A 20647-nucleotide genomic window follows, 5' to 3' on the forward strand; every position below is an offset into this window, starting at 1 on the left:
CTTCTAACTTGTATTTAATAGATAGGGAGCTCTTAGGATTTGGCTTTCCAGCCCTTAAGGTAAATGATAGTTGTGATCTCTTGTGTGGAGCACTTGTGGTGATTCAAGAGAGGGGAGTCTTCTCTAAAATAAGTTGGTTTAACTATAAATTTAGATTTTTTTTTTCCTACTGCAAAATGAGGTTTCAATGAAGCTGATCAGGCATCCAAGTAACAGCAAAGAGCAGATAGAGCCTGAGGCCCTAGAGACCTATCCTTGCAACACATCTTATGAGGTTAACAGTGTTTAGTACTAAACAGTTAGTGTTTAGTACTAGACTCAGTTCATTTTGAAGAACCGATGTGACATAACTGCATATATACTCTAATTGACTATTACATTTGGATGTCTGGTTTTACTCTTAGATGCAGTGTCTCTTATTTGACTTAACACTCCTAGACAAAAAAAATGTCTAAAAATAAGTCCTGGAAACTGTTGTTTCAGTGGTATAAATATGTCAAGAATTAATAACTTGTTTTATATAAATTAATGTACATAAATTAACTTGTGTTAACTGGTTTAAAGGCTCTTTTGATACGTTTTTTATTCATATTCTAAACTTTGAACCCACAATTTGTTTCAGGACTAAGCCCTCTGTTGGCTTTAGTGTACATCTTTGGTTTGTTTTACTTTGCTATCCTCAATATATTGTTTGCTTGTTAAGTTGCAGATGCCTAGAATAATAGTCCTTGAATAATGTAACACTTGTACTAATCCAGGGGATTAAAACTTTTTCCAGGACAGTCTTGAACTTCTTTATCAGCCTGAAGGTAAATGCAGCCCTGAAAATGAGCTAATACAGCTTCTGTTCAGACCTGTGACACATCACATGAGATGACTCATCTTTCTGTCCTTCATTCTGTATATTGTTATCTTGAAGGACCAATGTGTCCTTTTCCCACATGGATGGTGGGAGGCTTACTTCATCTTACTGTTAGCATCTTCTGTGTTCAGGGAAGGAGCTTAGCCTTTATCACTGGAGCAAGCTTGATGTTCAAGTATATAGTTCACATTTTCAAAAACAGCAAAACAATATATCACTTTAAGGAGTTGTATTTTTCTTTGTAGAAACTTAGACTAAGTTTTAAAGTCCTGAATTTTATTTCTTAACTATTTCACAGAGTGAATACTTGATATGTTAATTGATATGTTAGCTGTTTGAAGAACAGGTGGAAACCTCAGATGTTGAAATCTAATTACTTCTAAACTTAGGTTTGTAAAATTGTTTAGGCACATTGTCATAGCAATCTCTTACATGTGTTTCTACATACTGGCACTGGCTGGAAATGTTCTGGGTTACAGAGAGGGACATTAGATAAATTGCAAACTGCATTCTAGTTCATGATGTTGGATGGTGTTCATATGTCCCCTAAATTCTGGAGTTATGCTACTAGCTGACCTGAGTGAGCTCTTTGGGGTCAGTATAGGCCCAATATTATTTAGTCCTCATAAATTATGTGGGTCATGGGGTTGAATAATTATATGGTTTGAGAAATATGGCAAACTGGAAGAAGTAGATAGAACAAAGAGCTGCCATACAGACATTGACTAATGGGAAGATTGGGCCAACAAGAATGATGTCAGGTTTAGCAGATGTTAAGGTAGTTTCTTACAATGGATTAATTCCAAGCAACAGTTCATGGTTTGGTCTGATCAGCTGGGAGATTGTTCTGCTGAAAAAGACCTGGAAGTCCTAGTGGGCAGCAAGCTGAGCATGCTTCAGCAGTGTGCCTTGCAGCAGAAATGCAAACAGTGTCCAGGGCTTGCCTCAGCAGGAGCATAGACATTTTCATTGTACTTGGCACTTCCAAAGCCACACCTGGGAATTCTGTGTCTGGTTTTGGTCCCCTAGTTTGAGACTGGAAAACTGTAGAGGCTCCAGTGAAGGCTTGTGGACATGATTACAAAGTTGCAGAGAGTAACCCATAAATAAAAGCTGAAGGAATTTTTTGCTTGGCCTAGAGAAGAGAATTGTGGGAGAGTGCTTTTTACAGAATCACAGAATGGGCTAGGTTGGAAAAGACCTTTGAGATCAAGTCCAACCTATGACCTAACACCACCTTGTCAACTAGACCATGGCACTAAGTGCCACATCCAGTCTTTCCTTAAACACCTCCAGGGACAGTCATTCTACCACCTCCCGGGGCAGCCTATTCCAACGCCCAGTCACCCTTTTTGTGAAGAACTTCCTCCTTATGTCCAATCTAAACCTCCTGTGGCTCAGCTTATGATTGTTGCCTCTTGTCCAGTTGCTGGTTGCCTGGGAGAAGAGACCAGTCCCCACCTGGATACCGCCTCCTTTCAGGCAGTTATACAGAGGGATAAGGTCTCTTCTCCAGGCTGAACAACCCCAGCTCCCTCAGCTGCTCCTCCCAGGACTTGTGTTCCAGACCCTTCACCAGCTCTGTTGCCCTTCTCTGGACTTGCTCCAGCATCTCAACATCCTTCCTAGATTGGGGGCTCAGAACTGGATGCAGCACTCAAGGTACAGCCTCACCAGAGCTGGGAAGAATCACTGCCCTGGTCCTGCTGGCCACACTATTGCTGATACAGGCCAGGAGCCCTTGGCCTTCTTGGCCACCTGGGCACACGCTGGCTCATGTTCAGCTGGCTGTCCATCAGCACCCCCAGGTCCCTTTCTGCCTGGCCACTGTCCAGCCACTCTGTCCCCAGCCTGTAGTGCTGCAGGGGGTTGTTGTGGCCAAAGTGCAGGACCTGACACTTGGTCTTGTTGAACTTCATGTCATTGGATTGGGCCCATCCATCCAGCCTGTCCAGGTCCCTCTGCAGAGTCCTCCTACCCTCCAGCAGATGAACACTCTCCCAACTTGGTGTCATGTGCAAATTTGCTAATGGTAGGCTCAATCCCCTCACCCAGATCATCAATAAAGACATTAAACAGGACTGGGCCCAACACTAATCCCTGGGGGCCACCTCTGGTGACTGATTGCCAACTGGATGCAGCACCACTGAACACCACTCTCTGGGCCTGGCCATCCCACCAGTTCTTAATCCAGCAAAGAGTGCGCCTGTCCAAGCTGTGGGCTGCCAGCTTTTCTGAGAGAATGCTATGGGATATGATGTTGAAGGCTATGCTGAAGTTCAGGTAGACAATATCTGCAGCCTTGTGTAGGTGGCAAAGAGCTTAATATTCTCAAAGGAGATAGTGTAAAGGGAGAGCTGACACACATTTATGGAAAGTTGTCAAGTCCAGCCTAAGTTCTGACATATTCAAAAATACAATCAAAAAATGGACAGTGTCTTGCTCTGGGTTGAGTGCATGAGAATTTAGTATGTTGAAGTAGGTTTCTAAGCAGGTCAAATTGTGTCTTGCGTACAGAAAACTCACAGTATGACAGCAGCATGTATGGTGACATTTCTAATGCACTAGCATTTGTGTTAAATCTATTCTCAGGAGGAAATGTAAAGCTGTGCTTGAAGGAGGGAGTGGTATTTCTGTGAAAATGTAGAAAACTGCTCTTCAAACTTCCTGCAAGTATTTAAAAGTCTTGTAGACATGGTACTTGAGGACATGGTTTAGTGGCAGACTTTGCAGTGTTAGGTTACTGGTAAAACTGGGTAATCTTAGAGGTCTTTTTCAATGTAAACAATTCTCTGAAGTTATCAAGTGTTCAGATATCAAAGACTCTAGTAAAATTGTGTATATTAATTGCTGAGATAGAAAAGAACCTTCCTACTGAGCTCTACACCAAGAACAGCATATCATCTACAATAAACAAAATACAAGCTTATGGCTAATGTCTCTAAACTGCTTGGAGAAACTTCTGATCCTGGCCTTGATCCATAAGAATCATAGAGTAACAGAGAGGAAATAGTGCCATTTTCTTGTTGTTTACCTTGTCTCAAATATGTTTCTTTTTATGTTAATGGAAAGCTTATAGACCTTGTGTTGGAAAAATCCATGTGTATTGTTGATGTAGAAGCTGGCAAAACACTTTGAATGATACAGAATTTATAATGTGGAATAAATTCCAACAGAACTTATGAATGTGAATGGGTATCTAAGCAGTCTTGGAATGTAACTGAGTTCAGGTGTTCATGTAACTTCTGCTGCCTTTTTATTACGGAATTTTGGTTTTAGTAAATTGGGTACTTTCAACCCAATTTTATTTCAAAAGCAACTTGAAGACTACTGTCTGCAAAGAAACTGTGTATACTTTGCCTCTAAAACTATTAATGTTCAATTTCTAGAAATTTCTGTATTGCACAAAATGTTGATTTTGATCTAAAGTGGGAGAGTTAAGCTTTTTGGAAGCTATGTGATTTACAAAAAACAAGGACTGGTTTGATAAATCATCAGTGTACTATGCTTATATGAGGTCTTAACACGTGTCTGAGGAATGATGAGACACTTAAGTACCTCTGGCATGATGAGGATTGCTGGAATTCGCAAAGCATATTTGTTATGCTTTGTTGAAAAGGGGAAGGGAATTGGTTGCCTTAGTAAGAGTATGCAGATGGGGTGAAAAAGCCAGTAAAACCAGTAGTGATACCTGATAGATATAACATAGAGCAGCCTTATCAGATGAAAATATATGGCAGAAAATTTGAGTATGTATGTTTCCTTTTTATTTTAGGCTTATGGTATGTCAGCTTTGCCTCTAAACTTGATTAAGGGAACTACCAGTGCATCTTATGAACGTTTAGAGAACACTGAAGATATTGAAGAGGTGGAGCAACATTTATTGAGGATTAAATCAAAGGTAAGGTTTTCACTGTTCTCACTTTCATAAGGATTTGTTTTTTCCTTGCTTACTAGTTTATAGTCATGCTGTAGAGTCTTTGTTTCAGAAAGAATAGTAAGTCAGAAATGAATAGCTTGCAATTATTTGAGTTATTCTGAAACACATGGTCACTTGTATGGTAGCTGTTACATTCTTTGTTAGTCCTGCAGCAATAGTTGTTTCTGTCTGGCTAATAAGTGTTTACAAATTAAACTCAAACTTCTTGAGGCCAGCTTGGATGGAAGAGATGCTTTGTAGATATTAACCTCACTTAGTCTGCTACCAGAAATGGCATCCAGTTTGTTGACTTACTCAATGCAGTGTAGTTAACACTGGATACTTGCCGCATAGAGCTGTTGTGATTTAGATTCATCAAACTATTAATTATCTTTATGAATAAATAACAGCTCCAGATATTCTTGCTTCCCAGTTAATGCACCTTGCTGTTATAAAAAATTTCTTTATGAAAAGCATACATATGGAAAACTGTTGAGTCCTAAATATCCCTCAGATGCTAACACCGTTTGTTAACACATGATGGCTTTGCAGCTAATGGAAACGCTGTTCCTGGTGTAAGCAAGACACTTTTAACAGCCTCTGAGTGCAAGCCAAAGGAGAGTGAGTTATCTTTACATACAAGATGATAGGGGAAAATCTCCCACCTCTTCTTACAACCCATTTCAGACAGTGGTTTGACCAGTGTTTTCACAGTGTTGATTGGGAAAAGTGACATCGAGGTGCCTTACTTCCATCTTGGCAGTCCATCTGTGCTGTTGTGTGCTCTGTGGTAGTAGACCTCAGATGCTGAAGCAGTTCCAACAGTCTTCCCTTGATATTTGGCTTACATCTACACAGTGTGGGCACCTTCAGTGTTCTAGATATTTAGTTGAATAAAGAAATCTAGAAAGTAGTCTGTTTAAATTATCATGTTTTGGTTTTGCACGTAGTACTACAACAAAGGCATCCCTTATTGAAGTCAGTATGAGAAAAATGAGAAATCTGAGACAAATGGATCATTACTTACTACAGAGGACCTGGTTGGATTATGTGAATTTGCATGCAACTGGTCTTGTTGTTCAGTCTGGCTAAACAATAGAGTGAAAAAGTAGAAAGTTCTTAATTTATGTCTATATTCTAATGACCTTTAGTGTAAACTAATTTTTCTTGGTTTATGGATTACAGTCAGGATTCTGCCTCATTTTGTAATGCAAATCTTAGTTCTTCAGTTGTATGTGCATTAAGTTGTGAAGAAAGTGAGTGTTACTGACAGTACTATACAGTAAAAGCTAGAAGTATTAAGGTATGCTACTGAGATTCAATATGTAGTATGTTCTTGCACTATTAGTACATCTGGTAGGTTTATTTCATTAGTCTTAAATAATCAAAGCTTGGAAATTGCAGATTGGGAGCTTGAACTTTTGTCAAAAAGGTACTTAAGTCACAGAGGTGCTATACAGGGTATGGTACATGTGTTCCTATTAAAAGTGCATTGTGATCTCCAGTTTAAGTGTTCTCTATGCCTATAATGTGGTCTTAGTCTTTTTGACAAATTTATTTAATTTTTTTTTAACTTCACTGGTATAAAGTGTTACATTATTTGCAGGAAGGATCTTTTAAAATAAGAGAAAATTAATAAGGAATTTCAAAACTTTAAAATATAGTTTTGGTGCATTTCCTACAATAAAATAATCTTTTTTTTATCAAAGTATGAGTTTGTAATACATTAGCATCAATGTTAGAAACAATTTTGGTTCAGCTACTGAATGCTGATTTTGTTGCTTTTGCTTATTGCAAATAACTGAGATGTAAGGATGTGCTGCTCACTTTACAGCAGAGTGTGGTGGTTCCTGCTCAGTGTTTAAAGGCTCAAAATTAAAATCCATTCTTAAACATAATAATCAAACAATCCATCTGGTACATTCAACTAATTCTTGGGGTGATGCTACTTCTTATTTGACCTGTGTTTCTTGCTCGAGAAACATAGCTGAGTATCTAGTGGGATGCTGGAAAGAAAATACGAAGTGCCAAGTTGGATATATGGGCTTATGGAATTTGATGGTAAGTGATCTGAGAACCACAGTGTTGAACCCTCCATACAAGATGTGGACCACTTTCGGATTAGATCAGATTATTCAGATCACGGCTGTGCTTTTAAAGCGTTTTTAGCCATGGAGACTATCCATCCTGTTAAAATTTTTGAACATTTTCTTTGTGAAAAGTGGTTTCTGCCACCTCATAGGAATTCCTCTTGTTGCAGCTTGTGACTTCTGTACTTCATCCTCTTGATATTCATAAAAATTAGACATGCATGAATTATGTACTACAAATTCTTTAGAGTTGCTGTAGATAATTTAAGTAGCTGTCAATCTGTTTTCTTGATTTGGTGACCCTTGATCTTTTGCATTCTTTTTGTAACCAGTGCAGAGATGGTCGTCCTCTGTCATCAAGGGATAGACGGACTTTACAACAACTAGAAGAGAGATTAAGGACACTTCGAAGGAGAGAGAGGCATCTGGAGTCTATTGAGAAAAGCTGGTGGACAAAGTTCTGTGAAGCTATTCGACCTCTAAAGGTAAAACTTCTCACTTTTAATACTTAAATTGAAATAACTTCCAAATTCCTTTTTCCCCACATAAATCACAGGTCAAGTTTATCAATTACCACCCTGAATATCAACTGCTTTTTTTAAATTTACTCCAGTACTACACAATTATAGCCCTACAGTGAACTCTGAGCTGTTGGAAAACCTTTTACTTTGCCTCAACTCTGATTAAGATTAAAAATGAACAAATCCTAGCTGATCTACTTTCGTGCTACTGCCATAGAAAATCTGAATATCTTACTTTTTTTATCAAGCATATGAAAATGAGAAGAGAAGGAAGAATCCTATAGCTGTCAGTTAGCTTAGGTTAATCTAAATTACATGTATCCAGCAGAAGTGAGAGATACTTTGATAATATATGCATTTGGAACAAGCATCTTGCCAAGGAACTACTTGATAAATAGTAAGCTAGCTGAATAGAACTTAATGTCATGATACCTAACCAATGCAAGGGAGATGGTTACTGGGGCAAAGCTTTTATCTTGGTCTCTTTGATCTTAGGACTTTGATTTTCAGTAGATACCTGGTTGTGAAAACTAGTACTTTTATGAACAGTATTGCCATATAAAGTATTTCTTACCAACTAGATGTTTGAAGAAATTTCAGCATTACAGTAGGCTGCTTTTGGGAAAGCTGGGGAGAAGGGCGTGGGTTGTAAACAATTTCTTGTGTTATTGCTGCTATTAATGCTGAGTGCTGAAGGCTGTGGGCTAAAATTGCATCTGAACAAAAGCTTTGTGTGGAATTCTTAGGGGAGTTATCTTGCTATGATACATTACAAATATAAACTTAGCTTTTCCATTGAAAGGACAAATATCCCAAACTATTCATGTTAACAGTTTGGAGGCTTCCTTGTGATTTAAAAAATACTTAATACAATTGTGTATTTTCTGTAACTCTTCACATAAATCTCAAATTTGAGAAATATATTGGCCATATATTTTGTCTCTGGGACTTTAACAGTTCATTGTGTCCTCACAGGAAAGCGTACAATATCATTGGTTACTTACAGTTTATCACCTACAGTCAGGATGGTATTCCAGTGTCTCCTTGTTTTTGTGGTTTGAAAGCTTTGTATTCTCTCAGTAGCTGTGACAGTCACTGTGACTTGTTGACTCATGAATCACAGACTAAAGCAGAGTTGCAGGTGTATAATTTTTCCTGGAAGATTTTCACTTAGACTGTGGTTGTGCTATGAAGAACTTGTTTACTTTGACTAGAGCTGTCCTGTGCAGGTGGTAATGTGTATCACTTAATTACATCTTAACTCTTGCAGAACTGCTTTACTGTTGCTTTAAGAGCACTTGGGATGTCTTTGCAAATACATAACTTTTCAATTGTTCAATTGGGCTTTAACAAAAGGTGAAAATCTGTTCAATATCCATGTATAGTACTTCTGTTCAATGTAGAAGTGTAGGAAGTATCTTGGAGCTTTGCTTACTGTTTTACATTTTCACCTTCAGTGCCTTCAATTTGGATATTACTGTTCAAATATGTGGCTGCTTCTCAGACTTCAGGAGAAATTCCATTTCTTCTGAAACAAGTATTAGAGAATCCTTTTTCTGCTTTGTATTTGGGATGGTCAATTTATGGGAGTTGCAGGCTCTTACTGGGACTAACAAAACAGAGTAACATATTCAGGAATTGTACTTAATCTTCAAGGTCTTTTACAATGTTAGCTTAGTTGTGGGGATCTGTTAATCCACTGCTTTTTGTATTTCACATGTTCCCCTTTTTCCCTCCCTGGCCTTGGCCACTCCCTCGGTTTCTTCCTATTTGTTCTGTACCCCAACCCCGCCCAGGGACCGCCCCATGGCCCCTGACAAAACCATCACATGCTCAGAGCACGCTGTCTCTCTACCTCTGAACATCTTGGGGACAAGATGTGATATTAAAGCCATGTCAAACCATCATGGGAGACCCTTCTCTACCTTCTTTACCACCACTGCATTTTAATGCTGCTGGCTGCTGGAGCCAGATCTAGGGGCTGCCCAAAATGGACTCCGGGATGTGACTGATCACACGGCCCTAGGAAACCCTCACTGAGCTCTCAGGGAGCAGCAGCCTGCTAGGCAGAGTCCAGCAGTTACAACACTTACTGCCTACATTCAGACTCCTGTAATCATATTGTCTTTGTATAGTGTCCTCAAGTGTTCTTGCTTCAATTGTTTAATTATTGCTAAGTATCTATTAGCATGTGATTTCTTGTTAAACAAAGACAAAACTTTTTTCTTTACGTAGTAAGTTTTATTTGATGATTCTTTTACTCAAAGCTAACTCAAACTCAAAGATGAACCTGTTAGTTTTTCAATTCAGTCAAAAGCTACACATCTCAAGATCCCAGTGAATTGAGTATTGGCCAACATGGGGTTGAATAATGTTGAATTAGTCTAATTTCTTTCTACAAAATGTAACATTTCCTGCTTCTCCATTTTATGGTTTCTTAAACTTTTGTCTGATACTCTCAGCAACAAGAGAAATGTGATATAATATATGGGGTTTTAAAAAAAATTTTTAGGGAAAACAAACTCCAGAGCACATAGCTATGTTTGTTCAATATGTGAACAGGACTATACAATATGAAACATGGAAGTCTGCTCAACAGGGGTAAATAGGGAGTATTGCATCTGTATTTTAATGGTGTACTTCACAGCAGTTTTGAACAAACTGGGGATGCCTAAGGTAATATAACAAAATCAAGTGCTCTGTTTTGAGATCTGCATAAACAGAGATCCCCACTCTTCCTTCCAAGGCTCAACTCCTTTTGTTCTGACTGGAGTGGCACAGAGGGGAATAGGGAGTTTCCATCATAACAGTCCTCCACTCTGCTGTTGCTTCCTCTTCCCACTTCATTTCTGTTCCAGTGAGAGTGGACTCCATGAGCTGAAGTTCCTGTCAGAAGCACCTGGTTCCACATGTGGGATCTCTATAGGCTGCAGCTTCCTTTAGAAAATACCCACTTGTTCTGGTGTGGGATTCTCCATGGGCCAAGGGTGGTTATCTGCTCCAGCACAGTCCTCTTAACAGGCTGGCATAGAAATGTCTGCTCCATTCCCTGGAGCAGCACCTCTTTTGCTGAACTTGGTGTCTGTCTACAGGGTGAATATTAACAATTTTTGGAAGTTACTTTTGAGGCTTTTTGAACAAGTACCAACTGTGTGTGGATTGTGCCTGTTTAGAGTAAATTTAAGTCTGAAATTCCATGGGTATCTTAGTAAAATTTCAGAATTATCCATAGATGAAATAGCTTAGCTTGACTGATCTGGGAGCAGGGATAGGAGGCAAAGATCTCTCTGAATAACTCAAACGAGAGTGATGCAGGGGTTAAGGGAATGTTTAGAAACTTGCAGGGAGGTGCCAGGACAAATGATGTAAGCAGAACATGAAAAATGCCAGAAAAGACTTACTAGCTTGTTACTTATTCATGTCCAGTAGCAATGTAAAAATACACTAATTGATTGATAATTCTAAATTATTTTTCAATTTTTTTATCTATTAAACTGATAATAGCAAGTTGAATCATATTTGATCTAGAAGTAGCATGCTTCCATGTTTGAGAAATACCTATATTGATATTTTTGGGGTTTTTTTTGCTCAGCCATGTCTTCTAATCCCACACCTTCAAATGTAAAACAAAGCTTTAAGCAAGCCAGTTGTTACTGTCTTCTGCTTTAGCTGTGTCATTACTTGCCTGAATGGAGGCTTTCTATTAAGATGCTCAAGGAACTCATTCCAGGTTTCATTGTAGGTTGTATTAGTAGGTATTGCTTCAAATCATTATTTTTGGAATACTTTGAGTATTGTATGAAAACATGATTCACTCTTCTGTTGTCAGTTAGCAGTATGCATATTAGTTTGTACAACAGACTGTAGACTAGAAGACCCAAGCAGACACTTGGAGGTGATTGGTGATGTAAGTGCAAGACAGCAGCTCTGAAACCTGCTTTATAGCAAATGGTTGAGTACTGATGGGTATCAGGAAATGGCCTGGCAGGGGAGCAGTTTAAACTGATTGTAGGGGAGGAGGTAACACAGCTTGAAGTATGGTTGTTTTGAGGTCCTGCTTTCAAAAGGACTGGGAAGGAGGAAATAAGTTTGTCTTGCATTAGAAGTTAGAGTTCTCTTAATATAGTTCAAAAATTCCTTTCATAAAAATGACCTTATTAAAGTCCTCTGTGTGTTTGGCTGAGACCCAGGCTTTTTGTTTTCATCTGTTCTAGTATTAAAGCTTTTCAGCATCAGTTAATAAATAGTCCTGTTTAGAACTCTCAAGTTGAACCATGTACTCATGTTCTCAAGAGCTCAAAGTCATTTATGCTGTGATGCAAAGCAAAATTATTTTGTAAATGTTCATAGTGAAATGTATCTAGAATATTTAAAGATACTCTAGTTGGTTTAAAGCTAGTAAATAGTAGTACCATGTTTTCCCAATGAGACTGTGTATTTGTCTTTTGATCTGGGTGACAAGTAAAAGGCAACTGAGTATATAGTTCCTGCTGTAGTGGTTTTTTAGCTGTCTTAGGCTTTGTGTGGTGGGCAAGGACAAGGCAGTACTTAACCTTTACCTTAAGCAGATACAAAAATGGTACTCAGCTGGAGGCATGCGTTTAATGTGTCAACTTGATAATCCTTAGATGGACTGTGTAAGTTGCAAGTTTGACTATTAGCGTGTGTGTTGGTTTGTAGGCTAGAAATATGGTGTTGTTTGATCTGTTGTCAGTTAAGAACGAGGAAAATCTGTGACAGAATACAAGGATCCCTTCTGGGAAAGGCTTAAATCAGCTGATGCTTTGGAATCATGTAAACATAGATTGATATTAATTGTAAATAATTTATGGTTCAGTAGTCTTAATAATACTGTGGACATATGGGATGAAGACTTTTCAAGTTTTTTTTAATAATAGCCTTTTCAATCTTGTGTTTAATGGGACTGGAGTACAAGGTAGAATGGGGAAAGGAGTGGTATTCAACCACTGTATATTTCTAAATGTTAGATCTCACTTCAGAAGACAGGCATATTCCAGAGGAGATACAAATACCTGTCTAGTGGCCACAGCTGGCAGAAGGTGGTGAAGTAATATAAGATTCAGAGTCTTGGCCTCAATTGGTTCTGAATATCTATTTCCCATACAGCTAATACCTATGGGGAGTTTACTGTGGACAGGTAAAATCTTAGTACATTTAATTATGTGGAAATGCAAAACTTAATACCTGCCTTGATATTGGTCTCTAAATCTGTGTCTAATAAGAGCTACATAATTTGATTTGTTTTATAAGTGATGTTCTAATATTGTGTTTGAGTTTGCAGATGGACATTTATCTTCAGATTATAGTGAACAATAATAGCATTGTAACTCTGAGTGTCTTTAATGAGCAGCTGTAATAAAGTTCTTAACCTTTTCATAATGACTGTGGGCCAAGTTTTGAGGCTAATAAAATAAACTGTGAAACTCCCTCATTCATGTGGGAGGCCATGCATTGTGTTCCTGCATATAGAATTTTGAAATAACTCTTAAGTCTCAAGTCTAGCAATCTTAAAACGTTGTTTCTGGAAGTTCAGCGTGCTTATCTGATTGTATTCCATGACTAGGGTTTCTAGGAAAATACAGTGAAACTGTTGGAACTGTAACTGAATGGGTTGGCTATCTAGGCTCACTTCTGTGTGTTGTCCCCTAAAGTACCCAGAGAAAAGATTGTGAGGGAGAAAACCTCTCAGAAGGATGGAGAATTGTTTCCTGATCTAGCTGCTAACCCAAGAAAAACAGACATGCTCTGGTTGAGACAGCTTGGAGTATCAATTCTTGGCTCAAGTGCTGTATTTGGTAGGCATAATAAAAACACATTCCTGTCTTTTAATGAAGACCTGGCATTTGGGCTTGGTTGAGTTTTTCTTCACTCCCAAGTGACTTGGTCCTTGTGCATTTCAGAATAGTGTTACAGAAGGGAACTTTTACTCAGGAAGGGTGAGGTGTTCCTTGTCAGCTGTGCACAGGTTTACTCCTGTTGGAAGATGAGCACACAGGTGTGATGGTCAAGGCACCAATCTCTAATTTCTTTGTTTAAACCTAAATGCATGTACATAGTTAAGGTTTTCCACATAATATAGTGAATACAGGTTGTGCGTTCTGTTAAATGTTAGGTTCATTTAGTGTAACGTCATCTCTTTTCTTAATGTCACTTTTGACGTAGGGGTAGATCTGTGTATTACACTAGAGCATGTGATGTACTTGACAGACTATGTTAACAGAGCAAAAGTTTTGTGGCCACTTCTCTCAAGTATTTACCAAAAATAAAAAATACTGTTTAAAGTGTATTTAAGCTCTGAAGTGTTCCACGATCATTAGTTTGTTGTTGGAACCAAGGCAAGTCTTTGGTTCTTGCATCAACTACAAATACTTTCAGTTAAATTGTTTCAAATTTTTACTTGTAGATTGTGTGGGGAGTATTCTTCATCATTGTGGCGTTGCTCTTCACTGTCTCTCTCTTCTTGTCAAAGTAAGTACATTTCAGCATTTTCCTTGACCATTTAAATTACCTAGTTTCTTCTCTAACATAAAAATTGGTGTGGTTTACCTCAGGAGTCAGCCCCCTTCTTCTCTATGTTACATTTCTGTCAATAGAGCTGCACTTCTTATTATGATAGTATATATTCAAATGGAGGAAAATGTGCCAAAACAAACTGAAGAAAAAACATGTTTCCGGCTGAAAACACTTCTGATTCATCTGAGAAATTAAACATATATGTTCAGGATGTTTAATTCAGATTGCAGAAGTATTCTGATGGCTTGAATGAATCTTAATGCATGTAGGTACTTCTGTGATTGGGTAATGTGTGCTTAAATTCTTGCAGTAAATGACATGTTTGATCCATTTTGATGTGTATTGCATTGGAATGGTTTTATGGTGTCGAAAGCAACATAGCTGACTGCAAATCTGGTGGATTTCAACATGGATTGGCACTAACCAGAGGTCTCAAATGTTGGCATTTTTAATCTTTCAGACTGGGAAAATAAGCTTCATTACCCAAACTAGGGAAAAGCAAAAATGGTGAGGAGATGCAGAAATCAATATATCTTTCACAGAACAAGTGCAGTGAGTGTGGTAAAGCAAAGCATGTGTCTGTAAAGCTGTTAGAGAGCTGTCACTCTCTGGGATTGGTTCAGTTTGGGTTTTTTTTTCTTTTGAGCTGTCCTTCTAAATTGAACTAAAGACAAAGCTCTGGGAGAACCACAGTACTTATCCAGCTTTTCTAATTACTGCAGTTTGGACAAAGCTCTGCATTCAGCTGGCTTCGACTCAGGATTTATAATTCTGGGAACTAATCTGACCAATCCATTAAATATGCTGTTACCAGTTCTTCAAAGAGTAAGTAAAGAAGTGGTGATATACATACATAAGGATGCTCTTCTATTTTCTGTTAAACTCCTGAAGTAATTAATTAAAACAACATTGTTTAAATGTGTGTTCAGTAAAAGCAAGGCAACTTCCTTACTAATTTTTAGTTACTGATGTGAAAATCTTGGGTGGATGGAAGCTAGTTTGGGCAAGGAAGGTGGTGCTTGAAACTGATTTTGATGTGATGAGAATAAAGTGGCAGCAGAGGACAGCACTTGTAGTCACTATTCACAGATTAAAAGCAACTTTGTCCCATGTGCTACATACATTCTAGTTGGTGTACTGGATAGCTTAGCTCTTTCCAGTGAAGTAAATACAATTTTTCACTTTTTAATATATTGCACATTGAGAAATATACTACACTGGGCAGTTATTTATGTTATAGTCAGGCATTGGTCTTGTAAGCAAACCCAATATAAAAACAAACATCAGTTAACTTCAGTAGAGTTGGAAGGCAACAAGTCCACGTACAAATTTGTCATAAGTAAACTGAGATAAACAAAAGCCTTAATATTAAGCTGGTGCTTTATTCCCCCCCAGTTGAGTTCCCCTATATTCTTGGTATAATGGGTCAGCACAATGCATTGCTTCCCCATGGCTTTTAAAACTATTGAACATCTAAGCTTGTAGTTTACTGAGAAAAGTAGTGTTCAGCAGCAGTATTATCACAAGCTTTTATTAATGTAAATATAAAAATCAAGTTTTGTATGCAAACATGATCAGAAAAATAGTCACAAAGATGTAGTCCTAAAATAATTGTTTCCACTGTGGACTTGTCATTCTGTGGGTGTATCTAAAATTAAGTATTTCTTGGTCTAAAAATGTATAACACTTCAAAATTAAGGCACGTCTGAAATTAATAAAAATGCTTAGTGCTTTCCCAAACTAATTGTCTGAGCTCTATTAGCAGCAAGCTGTTAGCTATGTTTGGAGCCAGCTATGTAAAACTTTTAAACAGGACTGACTACCTCAGATATAAGCTATAGAAGTAGAAGCTACTTACTTAGTTTTAAGTGGGAGAAGAGCTTTTTTTTTGCCTTGTCTTTTAACTGCTTATGTTCTTGTTTTAGGTTTTTCCACTTGATTATATTCTTATCACAACCATTGTTATGTACTTTATCTTCACTTCAATGGCAGGGATTCGAAATATGGGTATATGGTTCTTCTGGATAAGGGTAAATATAACTTAAGAGTTTAGTTTCTAATGCTCAGATATTTAATGAATATGTGCTCTTGAATATATTTAATATTTTTGTATTGTTTCATAAATATGGAATGTTGCCAGTAGCATTGTCTATATGCCTAATGAGTGCTAAAAGCCTATTGTACAATTTGCACTGCTTTTGGAAGGTGTTTCATTTTGCCAAGTTATCAGACCAAAGCTGGTATTTTAATTTGAGCAATAGAGTCAGCTGACTCCTTCAAGTGTTTAATCAGTGTCACTTTGGCTTCTGACTTCTCCAAGTTAAAGCCATGTGATTGATGTATTGGTCAACTTTATGGTCAAAATCTATAATGTGGCATGCAGTCAGAGATTCTTGAATTGTCATGTGTGTGAAAAGCATATTTAGCTTCATAAGAGAGAAAACAGTGCAGTGGTGATAGGGCTATCTAAATATTATGCAAATAATTTACTGCTGTATTTGGACAAGCAGCTTTGTATCCAATAGCATGACATTCATGCCTCTGATACTTGGTTAAGTATTTCCCTGGTAATGTGCCTACTTCCCCTTTAAAATTGTCACCTTTTCATGTGGTGGCACTCCAAAATTGTGAACAGCGACTATCAGTCTTTGCAATGAGTTGTGAGATTAGTTGTTGGTTTTGGTGCTGTCATTTCCCCCTCAGCTGCCAGCTTCTTTACCCTAACATGGTAGTCAGGTTGAGCTCCTGGGAATTAGAGTACAGCGGTGTCTACAGGATAGCAAGGAAGGGATTATGTTGTTCCCTGCAGTGTTAAATGGACAAGATCTCACCATATGGTGTGCCAGTTTCCTCAGAGCCTGGGAATGCTCCCTCATAACTCCATCCTATGTTTCTAGATCTGATTGGGGCTATAATGATAGCTGACACCCCACTTTGACCAAAGGACAGAGTGTTCTTTGATAAACCAATGCACAGTTTGTTATAGGTGACAGGCAGTTTAAATCTTGCTACTAAATGCTAGTGTATAAGTGCTTTGGGCCATTAATACAAATAGCACTTAATTTGGTTAAATAGCTGTACTTTGAAATTTAGGTAAATACACCTGAAAACCTGCTTTGAATCACTGGAATTAAGTTGCCAAAGGATAATTTTAGCAACCTCCTATTTCTGGCAGTAGAATTAAAACTTACTTGAATTAAAGAGGTTTTTAAATGCCTTCAGAGAAAAAGGGATATTTCATTGTGTTAATATTTGTTTTTCTGATTTTAGCTTTATAAAATCAGACGAGGAAAAACTCGACCTCAAGCACTCTTATTTCTCTGTATGATACTTCTGTTGATAGTTCTTCATACAAGTTACATGATTTACAGTCTTGCCCCACAGTATGTAATGTATGGAAGCCAGAAATACATGGTACAGGTGAGATGTAATTTTTTTGTGTTTAAATTTTATTTTCTGCATCACAAATGTACTGTTTTCAGAAACTTTTAAATTCAGGCACATTTTCAGTTTTTGAAGAGATTTCAGTAGCCAGTTTTTTTAAATAGTAGTAAGTCTCTTGGTAATACACAAGCCAGAAACTGATTGTACTATATATTACACAACTTAATTCCTAGATCATCTCAAGACTGTGTGAAACTGAGTTTTGTTTTACTCCTGATTAGGCAGTTGTTAGCTTTCACTAGATTTTGTACTGGTCTGCTTAGGTTGCTGAGTGACTACAGTGAGGATTATTTTTAATGTGTAAGGCTGTGTACAGAATGAAATCAGTACTGTTCCACAGTTGATCATTTTTATGTGCATATTTATGAGGAAGGACAAAGATAACATGGTACAGTAGAAAATAATCTGAGTGGAGATAAGTGCGTGCTGATTAATCACACTTCAGGCACTTTGGACTGTCCAACTTCATGAAACTCCGTGCAGTTCTTGTGCTGTAAAATCTACAGAATTAAACAGTTAAAATTTAGTCTCTGCTTTCGTTATTGCACTTTTGTGTACTTCAAGGTTTTGGTTTTTTTAAGTCTTTCATCTTCTGTACCTGAAGAATTAAATTACTGTATTTCATCTTAGTTTGAGTGGCAACCTGCATATTTATTGGGAAGTTCAAAGTTACATATCATAAGCATCTTGAGAGGTTTCATGGACAGCTGTTTATTAAGGTCTGGTATCTTACAAGGGTAGACATCGTTAGACCTGATCTTGCAAATGTAGACAACTAACCAGCTCGTGAACTGGTTGCTTATTCAGGCGCAGTGAAGTCTAGATCCCTTGGTGTGCTGTTTGATGTTTAAGTTTCACAAAGACAAAACAGTTGAGCTGGAATGGTTGAAAGAAGGGATTTAAATGAGATTGAAGCGATGGGATGCTGCTTGGAGCTTTTGGAATATCTGTTAGTTCTTTAGGAGGATGTTCCTGTGGGAGGAGAATGCACCTGCTTTACAAAAAGAACCCAAACCAAACACCGGCTGACTTCCTTCAACTGCAATTATGTAGTACATTTTGTAACTTATTACTATCAACTCTTTCAGTTTAAACAGTGGATATAGAATACTTGGGGCAAAAGGATTGGAAGGAGAAATTGAAATTTGAGTAGTGTTAAATGCTCTAGAGAAGAGGAACTTGATCAACTTAAATGAGTTGCGTTGCTGTGGTAGGATTGATTGTCACTGCAGGGAAGTGGAGGTTTCAATAAATACAACTTTACTGCTGTCTTTACATCTAAATTGTCTGGTAGTGGGCAATTGGTCATCCTGATACCAGTCCAAGCACAGTAATGGAATCACTGTAGGGGATTTGAATATTTGGTATTTAGGAAGTGTAATGCATTTTATTATATATTATGCTAAATATAACTAACACAAAATAAACATGCTTAGGTGTCTATAAATTGGCTCAACTTGTCAGAATTAGGGTAGTAGCAGTATGAAACTAAGATGAATCAATTTAGGTGCGTTTACATAGAACTCCTGGCATGATTGCTTACTGCTTATGTAACCTAGAACATCATATAGCTGTATCTGAGTTAGTTATGAGCTCAAGTCCCTGCAAAAGGCAGTTTGGTTTTTTTATGTTGTAGAATGATTGTATGCCTGTAGTTACAGTGCAGAACCAATGTGGGTGTAAGAGTGGGAAGAACAATTCCATGAAGGGTCCTACTGAACTAGACTTTAAGCCTTGCTGACCTGAGAAGGGGATCCTTTGTAATAAAGCATGTAGATAACATGGAAGATTTGAAGAGAGAAACAAATAATAAAGGCTGCAGCTAGCAGTTTGTTTTGCTTTATGAATAAAATAGTGTATGCAACTTGAGGGAGGCAGAAGGATTGATACTTAACAAGCACTTGCATGTTAGCTGTTTATGACAAATAGTATCTGAAGATAAATACATAATTTCTAACAAGAAAGGGTCAAGAGAATAGAGCACAGCAGTAGGAAGGCTCCTGTCATTCTTGCAGCTATTGAAATATAATCCTGGTCAGCACTGCAAGGAGGATTAGCGAGAATGGTTGAGTAGAGCTGTAACTTTGTTTAAAGGATTAAAAAATGTTCTGGTCAAGATAGCTATCCCGGGTATTCAGCTTGCTACGTCTCATTTCAAAGAGCTGTGTTTAAAGTGCATAATCTAACTTGAGTAGAAACTGGTTTTATTGTTAAAATAACATGAGGCATAAAGAGTATGCTGGTAAACTACATCTGGGCTTCTCTGGCATACCATGTAGGTACAAGATTTTCTGACAACATGCTCTCAGTGTTTCAGAATGTACTAGAAACATTTTCTGTGTCTGACTACCTTGATAACTGGATGTTAAATTTTGATATTTCGAAATGAGGAGAGATGGAGTCTGGAAGTGAAGCAAGATATTTTTCTGTGGATGTAGCAATGAAGAGGTTCTTACAAGTTATGAATTGGTGATTATGGGTTTAGAAGTGTCCAGGAGCAGGGCAAGTGAACTAGACATGGCAAGCTTCCTGATGATAACCCTATGCACCAGTTTGCTTTGGCAGTCCAAGTTTTCATTGTGCTCTCACACTGCAGTTGATTTCATCCCTTAAAGTAAAATCCACTGGTAACCAACACCCTGTAAGAACCGAGCAATAAATGAGCATTATTTCAAGAAAGCTTAGTGGATGGGTGGGCTGATAAACAGGTATATGACAGTCTGGTGGCTCACAGACTGTGTAAAAGGAGTACTTCCCCCTTTGCTCTGCAGTAATTCCAAATCTAGTAATGTGTTAAACTAAATTGTAGTCACAATCTATGTTAATGCATGAGACAGGTTAGATTCCTGTTTGAATCTTTAACAGACTCCAAAGGCAGCAGTTCCTCTTGGCAAGAGCTTTTAATTTAGAAGTGCTGGTGACTTTTCCTTTTAACTGAAGAGTGGAGCTTTTGTGAGGCAATTAGCATTAACTAGACCTGGGCTACTTGCTTTATTAACTCTGAGCACTAGTGTGTTCAAAGCATGTGACCCCAATTCATCAAAAGTGTCTTCAGCTGTGGTGTCTGTAGGAAACTTTTGAAAATTTCTTTTGGACATAGTGCCCTTACCAACTGAACCCCTCTGTAAGGATTTCTTCAACTTCCATAGCTCTTCAGACACCAAGGATAGCTTGGTTTCACCTCTTGAGGCAATATATAGTATCTGTTAATCAGCAATGAGGCTTTTCATAAGCTTTCACAAAGAAAGAGTTGTGCCCACATCTAGGCCACCTTCTC

At 37.9% G+C, this 20647-nt stretch overlaps 1 protein-coding gene across 1 annotated transcript in view; it reads left to right on the forward strand.

Annotated features, from left to right (window-relative positions):
• Positions 1-20647, forward strand: part of LMBRD1 (LMBR1 domain containing 1) — a 72891-nt gene that overhangs the window by 37912 nt on the left and 14332 nt on the right. Inside the window, exons 8-13 of the mRNA XM_039569427.1 lie at positions 4638-4763; positions 7204-7356; positions 13817-13881; positions 14649-14751; positions 15852-15956; positions 17197-17346. Coding sequence (XP_039425361.1) covers positions 4638-4763; positions 7204-7356; positions 13817-13881; positions 14649-14751; positions 15852-15956; positions 17197-17346 — 702 coding nt within the window. The remainder of the gene's footprint in view (positions 1-4637; positions 4764-7203; positions 7357-13816; positions 13882-14648; positions 14752-15851; positions 15957-17196; positions 17347-20647) is intronic.

Source organism: Corvus cornix, chromosome 3 (genome assembly GCF_000738735.6).
Source record: "Corvus cornix cornix isolate S_Up_H32 chromosome 3, ASM73873v5, whole genome shotgun sequence".
NCBI lineage: Eukaryota > Metazoa > Chordata > Aves > Passeriformes > Corvidae > Corvus > Corvus cornix.